This window comes from Citrus clementina, unplaced genomic scaffold (assembly GCF_000493195.1).
Source record: "Citrus clementina cultivar Clemenules unplaced genomic scaffold, Citrus_clementina_v1.0 scaffold_8, whole genome shotgun sequence".
In the NCBI taxonomy this organism is placed as follows: Eukaryota; Viridiplantae; Streptophyta; class Magnoliopsida; order Sapindales; family Rutaceae; genus Citrus; species Citrus x clementina.
This window is the reverse complement of record NW_006262022.1, coordinates 19265356-19277841: the sequence shown is the minus strand read 5'-3', so window position 1 is coordinate 19277841 and position 12486 is coordinate 19265356. Positions and strand designations below refer to the sequence as shown.

Here is a 12486-nt window from a genome sequence, read left to right as displayed (position 1 = left end):
AATTTTTTTTTATTCTTTATGATATAATTTTAGAAATTTAAAGAATATATATATTTGAAATAAACTTTTACCTTTAGTGGTAAGTAACAACCTTACTAAGGATTAATATTAAGTTTAAATTTTAATGGATAAAGATTAGTATGTTATGTTTATGAGTGAGGTGACATTAGTATGTTATGTATATGAGTGAGGTCATGTCACTTTTTTCTATCTTTAAATTCCTTTAATATGGATTGGTATTGTTCAATATTATATATAAAAATTCCTTCAACCTCTTAAAAGTAAAGGTAACAAATTTTTTAATTTGAAGAGATAAAACATTCCTTTCAAAAAAAAAAAAGGAAAAAGAAAAAGAAGAAAGATAAAACATTTAAAATAATTTTAGGCTCAACAATATCTGGCGGAGATTCCAAATTTACCCCAACGGCAGTAGGCGGGAACACACGTGCACGACACTTATAGTCCGAGAGTCAAACAAGAAGGTAACATAAACAAAGTAACAAGTGCCAATCCTTTTTAGAGGGGGAAAAAGAAAAAAAAAAGGAAAAAAATCAAAAGCACGGCGGAACGTGTTCAACATGTAAACCCAATCCACGTCACCATAAAATAATTTTTTTAAAAAAAGTTAACGTAATCCGAAATCCACAGCCGCCTCTGCCTCTTTATTTGAAAAAAAAAAAAATACATTAATTGATAATTAAATTAAATATAATCATATTTATTAAGTTGTATATAATACCGCAAATCGACGCAAAACCTTAAAAGATACCAAAAAAGAAAAAGAAAAAGAAAAAGAAATGATTCATAACAAGATTGATTACTCTTACTCAGCGTCAACCTCGTCGTCGTGGACGCGCGAGGAAGACAAGCTGTTCGAGAGAGCGCTGGTGACGTTCCCCGAGGAAACGCCGGGGAGGTGGGAAAGAATCGCGAGGCAGGTTCCGGGAAAGAGTTCGGTGGATGTGCAGAGACGGTACGACGATTTGGTTCTGGATTTGAGGAAGATTGAGGCGGGGCTGGTTGAGTTGCCGGGTTACGAGGACGAGATGGACTCGCCGGGTCGCGTGGCTGAGTCCGGAGCGAGTTTGGGCAATAATAGTAATAGGAGTAGAGACAGGGAGACCGAGCGGAGGAAGGGCGTTCCTTGGACTGCCGAGGAGCACAGGTCAGTAGAAAATAAAAATTTATAAATCATTATTTACTTTTTTGTGCTTGGTTTTTTTAGTTTTTGAAAAGTTGTTAATTTCCATTTTCTTAATAATTGAGGCACACTGCACACAATATATATAATATAATTGGTTGTAGTGATTAATCATTTTTTGAGAGTAATTTTGCGATGAAAAAAATCAAAATTATTTTTCTTAAAAAAAAAAAACTCCTTTAGTATAAAGTTTGAAGGGTAATATATTTTTTTTTTCCGGTAATCTGTCCAGACCTGGTTGATTTTGTTTTAATGAATTAAGAAAAAAGAAAATAAATGAGTTTGCAATTTTGAAAAATTAACTCGAAAAAGAAAGTGGGAATCACGCAGGGTTGGTTCTAAATTCTACTTGTCGATGAACTTCATAGAAAGTGATTTTTAAAATTTTCAAATAAAAATGATTAATAAATATATTTTTAATTGCTTCCTAAATTCTTGCACAAATACAGGAAAAACATGTTGCCTTAACAAATTTGTTACTTATATTTTTGTTTCAGGCTGTTTCTAATTGGACTAGAAAAATACGGGAAAGGAGATTGGAGGAGTATTTCAAGGAACGCCGTCGTTTCGAGGACACCAACTCAGGTGGCCAGCCATGCACAGAAATACTTTCTACGCATGAACTCTGTGAGGAAAGATAAGAAGAGGTCCAGCATCCATGATATTACGACCGTGGATGCTGCTGGCTCATCGAGTCAATCCTATGACCCGAGTTGGGTTGGGCCATTGACGGATCAGCTTGAGACCCATCGATTGGGCTCACCCAGTGACTTCAACGATCAAGGAAGATCCATAGGAGGATACCACAGTTTTAGATTTCCCATGTAGTAATAATAAAAAAAAAAAAAGCAATTATTTATGTTTTGTAAATAAAGTCAATTGTATGATTAATCTGCGTACGTCTCTGTATCACGGACAATTTGGAGTTTGAGAAAGAGAAGTTTGTGAATGGCTGAATGATGTATATGAGAAGCTGGGGGAATTAAAGCATCTTAGATTTTTTTTCATGAATTATTCTAATAACTTTGGGACTACTTTAGGACCCATCGAATTTTAATTTAAAATTAAAAGTAAAAAAAAAATTCTCATTGGATAGGCTTGCCACATCAGCTGCTGAGGTGGCAGGCCCATCCTATGCAAGCAAGTAGGCGGGCCTGCGCTATGCTAATCTTTCTCAACCAAAACAGCCTTGGTTTCGTGGACTTACCGCTACCGGCCAGAGACAGTGCAGCTGGCCTCTTCAATAAATTCACTCCAACTAAAACATTTAATAAACTAAACATTCGAATCAAAATGCTACAGGCTAGTCTAGATTTTTTGACATAAGCAATTCGGATATATATTAAAAATAAAAAAATCTTTATTAATTATAACAACAACGATAATAATTTAAATAATCAGATATGGCGATACTCTACGCGCTGGTGGCGCGAGGTACGGTGGTACTGGCGGAATTCAGCGCCGTGACGGGGAACACAGGGGCGGTTGCCAGACGGATTATTGAGAAACTGCCGGCGGAGTCCGACTCCAGGGTGTGTTTCTCGCAGGATCGCTACATATTTCACATACTCAGATCCGATGGCCTCACCTTCCTCTGTATGGCCAACGACACCTTCGGCAGTATGTTTTTTTTTTCTTTTTAAATAAAAAATTTCTTCATCCCATTGTTATTTTTACTGCTAATTATGTTTATGGCTGCATCACGAGCTTAAAGTTTTAAATTTGAGTTGAAAATTTTTACTCTTTATTTCTTAAATGTTTATGCGATTGAGTGGTGATTTGTAATTGCTCCAGTAGAAAGAAATACAGGATTATACAACTTTTTATTCGAATCACCATTCGCCGGAAGATTTGAATTGTGTTTCCGTACACCTTTGACCATACAGGATTCAGGAAGTTGTGGCTGAAAGCATTGAGTTCTAATACCTTGGAATTCAGTTTGATAGAGGATGAAGTTTTTAATTCATTCTCTATATTGATCTGAAATAAGGTGGAATTCAGTTGTATGAGATTACATTGTTATTGTATGTATGGGTTATGGGATTATCCTTGAAGCCGTAAACTTGTAAACTTTACCAGGTCTTATGGCTGCCCTCAGTTCTAAATAATTATAGAAAGTTTGAAAGCATGTGTACTTCGTTGGTACTGCCAGTGTGTGAGGCCTTGGAGGTTGAAGCTATGAAGATTTTTAATGTTCTTTGAACTTCTTACTCTTTGTTACTGGGAATACTCCTGGTATTGAATCCCTTAACCTAGAACGGTACTATGGGAGTGCTATGCAAAATCTTTTCATGCTGTAGGTTTCTGGTTTTGTTTCCTTAAGTTATGTCTTACTGGTTGTTAAGTTCTTAGTTCATCTGACCAACCTGATGGATGGCAATTCTAAGTAATTTCAGTTGAGTGATTCTTCTACTCATTCCAGTCTTTACTTTCAACAACACCACTCTTATCTACAGTTCAAAATGATATATTACATTATCATTGAGTTTAGAAACTCTGTGTTTCTTCTAGAACTTAAAATTATCATTATGTTCGATGTCATTTATCTGGCTTCTTAGTTTGTGATTCTTTGTTATCTTACACATATCTCTTTATATATTATAAATGTAGATGATGAGTTCTTTGTCGGAGTTTAGTTCTCTTTACCATATTTCTTAAATTTGTTAAGTCTCCTGTACTGCTTTTTGAACATAAGTAAGCTTTGAAGATGCAAACTATATTTTGAATCCTAATTTCTGAACTGTTAGTTTTTTCATTTGAAACTGCTATACCTAAGTGTTTCTGCAGACACGATCTCCTTGCTGGATCCATTCATCTTACATGCATGCTATATAGATTGACATATGGGTATACCCATGAACAATCACGCTCATATTAATTGTCGTTATGAATTATAATACTTCTGTTTTCCCTTGATCCAGGAAGAATTCCATTTTCATATTTGGAGGATATTCAAATGAGGTTCATGAAAAACTATGGCAGAGTAGCCCACTATGCACCTGCTTATGCTATGAATGATGAGTTTTCAAGGGTATTGCATCAGCAGATGGAATTTTTCTCCAGCAATCCTAGTGCAGATACTCTCAATCGTGTGAGAGGGGAAGTTAGTGAGGCAAGTATCTTCTCATCTGCTTGAATATTTATCTTGGACTGATGTTTTTGGTTCACTTTTAATTTATTTCATGTTTTCCATCATGCATTGATATATTCATAATCATGTATTTTTCCTTTTGGTTTTGGGCTAAGGTTTTAGCGTTTAAAACATGTAAAGAAATTTAGGCTTTTTTTTTCTTTTTAAACTTGTTTCAGTACAATGAAGTTTTATCAGATTTGATTTTGCTCACAAGCATTGCAATTTTCAGATACGCACCATCATGGTGGAGAATATTGAAAAAATATTGGAGAGAGGTGATAGGATTGAGCTTCTTGTTGACAAAACTGCAACAATGCAAGACGGCGCATTTCACTTTAGGAAACAGTCTAAGCGCCTTCGTAGAGCCCTTTGGATGAAAAATGCCAAGCTATTGTAAGTCCTTTGAGTTCCTTCTATTATTTAGCTTTCTTGGGAAACTTATCAAAACATGCTCAAGGAACATTCTTTAATCTTGGAACCATACGATTATTTCCCCATTCTAAATCCGTAAAACAGAAATTTCAATCTTTAACTTGAGTTTCCTACATCACTTTTTGTTATTTCTCTTTATATTAATGGAAAAGATTACATTATATCAGTAGATTTCTAGCATGTCACACATTTTTATGATAATGAAGGCTTATCATTTGATTAAAACTTATGGTTGCTATATGATATAAAAACTGGTTGAAGCCTGCTTTTTGCAACTGCAAACACGGCAATAATTTTTGAATTCTTCCTAAACTTGTGGAAATATTCTGAAAAGAACGATTAACGAAATTTTCATCCCCTGGAATGCTAAGTACAATTATGGTTGTAATTGAGCCATCAATGTTAAAGATCTATTGGATAAAAGGACAATCAAAAGTGAGCATGAGAGGGTAAGGAGTAGTAAAAAGGGCATCATGAAAACTCAAATGTTGGTTGGGAGTACATTTATGCAAATAAATAGTGAAAACTCTAAAAGTTTATAATATTTCAGTTGGTTCGAGCTGTATATACATGAGTAGGCCGGCCATTTAACTTTGAGCTGTAGAAACATGAGTAGGCCAATCGTTTAACTTTCTTATTTTCCAATTTAATAAATTGCAAGATTTTAGACTTTTTTGAAGAACTCATTCCATTTCTATCTTCTTGTTGATCATCTGGTACATTTGAAAAATTTTCAACTGTTTGCTGTAGACTTTCTATCAGTTTTTCTCTGAAGCTGTGATTTATTGACATTGTCTTTTATAAGCTTTATACCGAGAGAGAGAGAGAGAGGGAGAGAGAGAGAGTAAAATGTCAGAGTCTTACGCATTTCATCTTCAATTGAATGGGTGTGATGTTCCTAACAACAATTTTCAGTCTTCTGTAGATGTTTGTTATCAGCTATAGCCTACCTACATTTTTATGCATAGAGACTCATATCTTGATTTGTGACAGGGCCCTCTTGACAGGCTTAATTGTTCTGTTGCTGTACATAATAATTGCTGCTGCTTGTGGAGGCATCACTTTACCTTCATGCAGATCTTGAGTCGTGGTCGACTGGTGTTAAATTACTGCTCGGGTGTGCATTGATGTTGTTTGTTGTCAATTATGTGAATTAATCTTGGAGAGGTTTCCTTGGTTTTGTGGGTCAACTATTTAAGGAGTATGTGGAAATATCGTATCTATACAGCTGCAAGATGCCAGAAATAATCCTGCAGATGCTCTCATTATAGCATTCAGTATAAGCGACATATCTCGGAAGTCTGATGAGATGCCATCTCATTGTGGTGAGCCATCGTTGTATTCTGTAAATGCTTGGAATTTTTAGTATCTTATTTTTCATTGTCTGATTTTGAAATTCTGGTCTTGTAATCTTCATCCGAGTCATCTTTTTGTAGAAAGTATTTTTGTGGAGTTAGTAGTGACGCTTTTTCTTCCCTTACAACTACTTATATCAATGTGGTATCTGATACTAGATGGTTTTGGTTCTGTGGCATATAAGTTGTAGTTTAACCAAATGAGAAGTTGCTTTCAAAATCCCATAAAGAAAGGAGGAGTTATATCTGGGAATCTAACTGCAAATTTTTGTATGGGGAACCATTACTTAATTAAAACTTATCTGAGCTTTATATCTTGACTTTTAATTGGAATAAAAAAATCATTTACTAGCAATTTGATTTGAAATTTTGGTTGCTTATCTCGACATGGGAAGGCTGATTTAAGCTAATAATCTTAGCTAGGCTTCCTATATTTTTTTGTTATTTAAAAGTTCACTAGGATATTGCTTCAATTTTCCAATTTATTTATTCAATTTTTTTAATTCACAGCAAAGGTTTTCCTTAATAAGTTAGGGAAATTCCGCACAGCATCCCCCGAAAATATGCGATAAATTGAAGAGTGACGCAATGGCATAATCATCCACATACCAATTACCAGACGGCTACTGAATGTTTCATTTCTGCAGTTCCCATGTTTTTGGATTTCTGGCAGTAATTGACACTATCATTGCTCATGGTTTATATACTGGACAAAATTGTTATGCAGTGATCTTGGTTTGGTTCCAATATAAAGGAACTGTCAGCTTCCCTTGCACAAGCCCTCGACCGCTGTCTTTCCTTTGATACTATCATCTTTCCTAAGGCAGTTGGCCACCTTATTTTGGCAATGATCCATCATTGCTTCACCTAACTTCAAGAACACCTACCATGCTTTGCTACCAGCATGGCTGAACTTCTGCAAGGACACTGTTGTCTTTTGGTTGTATCATCATCAACTGATCAACTGTCGTATTTTCTGCCTAATGATGCACCATGCTCCTTGATAATCCGGACTGATTGTAGAAGAATGTCTTGTTGTGTAGAGTATAGCTCATCCTTGCTCTGAAGTCACATGTCAAAGCACACCAGACTTGAAATAAGAAATGTCAAGTATTAAGCATATAAAACATTAGTCAGAAGGAAGAAGAAATAATTAAATATGTAATTCAATCGGTCGACTATCATAGAGATCAGTGACTCGTTAAAGTTATAAAACCACACAGAAAGCCATTGACACTTATGTTCAGCAATAAATGAATCACACTGTCTGCAAATTCTTGCTATTTAAGATGGCAAGGTCTCTCATTACCGCACAAAGAAATCTTCCAATCAAATCATACTCACTCAGGGGATCGGACTTTGCGGGTAGGTATAAGGCGTGAGTGGGCCAGGGGACACAAAATAAAGCGGGGAAGAAAAGCCAATAATACTGCCCAGATGATATTTGCAATGTACAGTTTTTAAACTTAAGCCGAATAACATAACCACCATGTTCTAGTTCTGTACTTAATTTAGAAAGATAAAATTAATGCAGTTGAAGCAGGAAAAAAGGAACTTAACCATTTGTTTGAGATTGCATCCAACATTCAATTCTGCAAAGGAACTTTCTATCTGAGACAAGAAACAGTAAGGAGCCTCCTTGCCCAAGAAAACTTTGGTGTTTGATCTTAGCATGCTTTTAACATCATCTGATATTTGGGGAACCTTGTCCAAATCATCAATTTGCATGGGAATTCTGATAACCAGGGCACGCCATGGAGCACGTGACTTATTCACAATTACCTGCAAATTTTACAAGGTAGATGTTAAGATCTCTCTAACTGAAAAAGATAGATGATGCGTAAATCGTATGACCGAAAAACATCCAAGCTGTGGAACATTATTAAGATAAAAGTTGTTAATCATGCACAACTAAACCATGCATGCGTTTTTGTGTCAATTTGTTCACCACAAGACCAACAGAAAAGTTTCCCCTTACCCTTCTAAATACAGAGCTAGAGGTAATCAAAAAAAAAAAAAAAAATACAGAGCTAGAGCAATTTGATGAAAGTTGGTCATCAGAACTTAGCCTTGATATTGAAGCATAGGCAATATGATAACTACACAACCATTTCAAGATAAAAAATAAAGATCCAAAGCAATTACCAAGAAATATTAGTCATTTGAACTATTACCCTTGGTGTTGAAGAATCGGCTACAAGAGAAATACATAAAAGTATTTCAAGGCATAAAGAGAGTATAAATCAACATTTGAACATCCAACACTTAAGTCCTCATAGAACAACGACATAAGATTACAATAGAATGTGGAACTCCAAATATTCACAAAAGGATGTAGAATATAACTTGATAAATGTTTAGCAAGGTAATACTGCTCCATAATACCATGTCCAAAAGTTATTATTACCATTCAATCTTCTTAAGAGCTTTTTGCAATCACCAACCAAATTATCCAACATTGATCACCAATTAGGAAAACATGCATAAAATTCTAGACCCGATCTATGGAATCCATGATCTCAAGAAAATGTCAATCAACGTAAAAGATAAAGGCTCCAGGGATTAAATTCTAAAACTTTTATGAAGTGTTACATCCATTAAGCTTTATGAAGTATCCTTGAATCTACTTCAAATGCAAAGGTAACATTTCAGCAGTGTTAATCAAACAATTTGTCATCTAATATCCTAATCTGGTGCAGATTGACTGTTTTGGGCCAGTAACTAGTATTTCAATTTCCAGTTTTACTGTCCATTAGCACCTGAATAGCAGATGCAGTCTATGTGATCAATAAACCTACACTGAGATGATTTTAACAACAGTAAATTAGCATGAACATGGTTTGCACACTACAAGTTGGCTTGATAGTGAAGATCATAATTTGCAAAAGATATTAAAGAATAAATGGAGGGAAAAAGAGGCCCACCTGGCTAGAAAACATTGAATTTGGAACTATGACTGGAAATTTTTCAGCACTCAGTAATGTTGTCGTGGTAAGTCCCATTTCCACCACTTGACCCTCAACAGATCCAGCCTGCAGAAAAGAAAGACAATAAAAGAAAAAGTAATTAAAAAATAAATATTTTTCAACAAATGCATAAGAGCTAGAAGCAAAAATTTCTTTTCTTTTTATTCTTTCAAAATATAAAAGCACTTACAAGGGTAGGACTATAATTATGCTAGATTAAAGAAATCTTTGATCTGTAAAAAGTGAGCCGTATAGGTAATTTTACTTTGACCAATTCAATGAAACTAAACAAGAGGAAAATTTTAACTAAATCTCCCTTGAGGTTCAGGGGATGGAAATTATCTTATTCTATTGAGGACCTCCCTTATAGGACATGTGTGGCAACTGCGATGGATGGTAGTTAAAAAGACAGAAAGTCTCTGTTTCAGCATAAAGTCTCTGCTTCGGCAAACTTTGTTGCCAATCTGGAAGAAAGAAATAAATATCATTTTCAATGGTGTATATGCTCTTTTTACTTTTATAGTATCTCCCAGTGAAAAGGGCTTTGAGAACTGCATAGACAATCCACTAAGCACATTCCCAAGGACATCTCTGGAAGCAAAAGCGGTAGCCACTCCTAAAACAAAATATATATCGTTAAAGAAGAGTCAAATCTTAAAACAAATGCAATGAAGAAATCTTTAAAATTCATTCATGTCCATTTTAAAAACTTGAACAGAGTCTGTTAAATTAACCAACCATATTTTTTCAAAGAAAACACCAACAGTGAAAAGTGTCGAAAAGCCATTAAGATACTCAAACTTCTATCTTGAATACCTAAAAACATATACTATAAGCGTATTATTTCCCACTTCTAGGAACAGACATGAGTGCAGTCGAATTGAAAAATTGTCAAGCCAAGGAATCAGATCTAGGTGGGTAGCCACGCAGTAAGCCCTATTTTGATGATCTTAGTCATTGGTTTATAGAGCAGACTGAACAGTACAGAACAATGATGTCAAGGCCAAAGAAACACAATTCCCAGAAAAATAAATTAACAAGTACAATCTCAGACATCTCTGGTTAAGAAAATTTAGTAATGAGACAAATAGAACGTACCCATTGACATATCTGAAGCTCAGACCTCTAGTTATGATAAATCATAAAGGAAATCAAATGATTTACACATGCATGGAAGTAGTGAGAAAAGATTATAAATCTTAAAGAATATAACATGCAGCACAAGAAGATGAATGCATTAGGCAAATTGTAACTACTTCTCTCGTTTAGAATAAGTATCGACAATTAACTACAAGGAAATGTAAAACTAAATTTACAAGACAAGAAAGTTTGATTAAATTTAAAATTTTGTTTATGATAACATCTTTCCTATCATTGTCAATGAAGCAAAAACAAAAGAGAACATGTCGCTAACAACAAACACTGACCTCCTATGCCACCAACTGTCAAGATTGATTGCACAGCCACCCCACATGCCTCTGCTAAAGCCATTAACCCTATAACAAACAAACCAACTGATGAAATTCTGTCTAGAGCTAGCATCTTTTCCCGATCAAGCCCTGCTATACTTTGAGAAGCCAAAGCACGGGTGAAGACATTTGTTTTCCACCGATGCAAAAACCAAACAAATGAAAGGATAACAGCACCCCTCCACGCCTGAGCAAGGTATTGAGATGCTATAGTGGTTGGAGCTACCATCATACCGCTAAAAGTCATAGCCACAAGTATTAGTCAAACTATGAAAACAATAAACAATGCCAACATGGGAAATGTTGAATTTGAACAACTAACATTTGCACAAATGCCATGAATGTGATCAGATATCTCACTGGATCCTCCAAAGCACCCCAAAAACTTTTCTCATAAGGAACTTGCTCGATGGATAAGCCTCCAGATAGTAAAGAAACAGGACCCTGTATTGCATATTTATGAAATCTCCTCAAAACCCTAGGCATCACCACCCAAGCCAACACAGTTCCAGTCAAATAACAACTAACTGGAACAATCACATCCCTAAGATATGGATGTGCATCAAGCAACTGTTCAATCTGTGGGCTCAGTTCATCTTTAGCCTTTTGTCCTGTGTAACTTACTCCATCTACTACACTCTTCCAAGCATCCTTAATTTTATCAAAGGAATCACTTCCAACAATACCATGGTTACTAACATCCGTTTCACTCCCACTAGATGCAGCTGGAACATCAATTTCTGTAGATTTATCAGTTTTGCTACCAAAGAAAGAAGAATATGATCGATGGCCCAGGAAGGGGCTTATTGAAGCAAATGTAGCCAATCTCCGTGAGCAAAAATTTTTCGATGTGGGTAAATATGATGAAACAGCATTGGCTTTGTGGCATTGAGTTTTACCGATAGGTGCAAAGCCATGAACTTTAAGTTGATTATTAATAGAATTTAAAGCGGAGTGCAACCGACTGTTGTCGTAGTTGTTATTCACAACTGCACAGGATAGCTTTACGTGCTTTTGCTCAGCATATCTTGCGAGTTTGAAGTAAGAGTTAGAAGTATGTAGCAATCGTGGTTTGAAAGAAGGATAGATGGAACTACTACAAAGTGATTTTAGTATTGAGAACCTGACGCCGGCCATATGAACTACTTAAATCAAGGTCAAAATGATACCTGCAAAAATTTCAAGAAACAAACTGAAATTTTAAGAACTAATCAACTTTAGAGCTAAATATTCAATGATATACTGGAACCATCTTGAATTCAAGAAATCAATTACACAATCTTATGAGAATTTTACAGTAAGTAAAAAAATTTTTAATGACAAAACACACATTACTCGTAATCCCTAACCCAAAAAAAAAAAAATGATGCTGGATCGAACAAGAGCTTAAACTGAAAGCTAAATAAGAGGAAAAAAAAAAATCGAAGGATAAATTGAGAGAGTGGTAATTTAAAGATTCATACCTTCAGTTAAAGTTCAGGAGAATGAGAGAGGATGCGTCGTCGTATTCGATCAAAGGCAGAGTTTGAAGATTCTCGAGTGGTTTAATGAACAAAGAAAAGAACAAGACTGGGACACCACGCGCGAGTTTTGAGAGGAGTAAATAACGTTTGGTTCCCCTAATGTTTTTCCAAATAAGTATATACATACTGATAATGAAAATATAAAATAAATTCAATTTATAATTAATAAAATTTAAAAGAAAAAAGGAACCAAATGCAAAAAGGACCCCAAAAAAAAAAAAAAAAGAGAGAGAAAAGAAGAGGAAGTTGGTTATCAAAAATAAATACATAGTAATAATATCAGCATTATTTTAGAAAACCGTAATTTTGATGCAGCATTCAAGTTCCAATTTCAACTTGACAGTCAGGTGGGTGGCATTTGTGGGTAGTTTGCCGCTTTGAGTCTTTAACCTTAGGTTTTGAGAGGA

At 35.2% G+C, this 12486-nt stretch overlaps 3 protein-coding genes across 3 annotated transcripts; 2 read left to right on the top strand and 1 right to left on the bottom strand.

The window, feature by feature from the left end:
• The first annotated feature begins 739 nt into the window (after positions 1-739).
• LOC18035497 (transcription factor SRM1) lies at positions 740-2196 on the top strand. Its single transcript, XM_006424140.2, has 2 exons — positions 740-1165; positions 1699-2196. The coding sequence occupies exons 1-2, from the start codon at positions 798-800 to the stop codon at positions 2027-2029; spliced, it is 699 nt and encodes a 232-aa protein (XP_006424203.1). The 5' UTR covers positions 740-797; the 3' UTR covers positions 2030-2196.
• A 209-nt stretch (positions 2197-2405) lies between these two features.
• LOC18034733 (vesicle-associated membrane protein 714) lies at positions 2406-6374 on the top strand. The gene is made up of 4 exons (XM_006424139.2): positions 2406-2821; positions 4123-4313; positions 4564-4727; positions 5760-6374. Exons 1-4 carry the CDS (start codon positions 2605-2607, stop codon positions 5848-5850), a joined length of 663 nt encoding a protein of 220 aa, XP_006424202.1. The 5' UTR covers positions 2406-2604; the 3' UTR covers positions 5851-6374.
• A 336-nt stretch (positions 6375-6710) lies between these two features.
• On the bottom strand, positions 6711-12189 carry LOC18033783 (mechanosensitive ion channel protein 1, mitochondrial). Its single transcript, XM_006424138.2, has 7 exons — positions 12020-12189; positions 10879-11725; positions 10515-10792; positions 9603-9703; positions 9046-9153; positions 7682-7903; positions 6711-7183 (listed from the first exon to the last, which is right to left on the bottom strand). The coding sequence occupies exons 2-7, from the start codon at positions 11691-11693 to the stop codon at positions 7082-7084; spliced, it is 1626 nt and encodes a 541-aa protein (XP_006424201.1). The 5' UTR covers positions 11694-11725; positions 12020-12189; the 3' UTR covers positions 6711-7081.
• Positions 12190-12486: the final 297 nt, after the last annotated feature.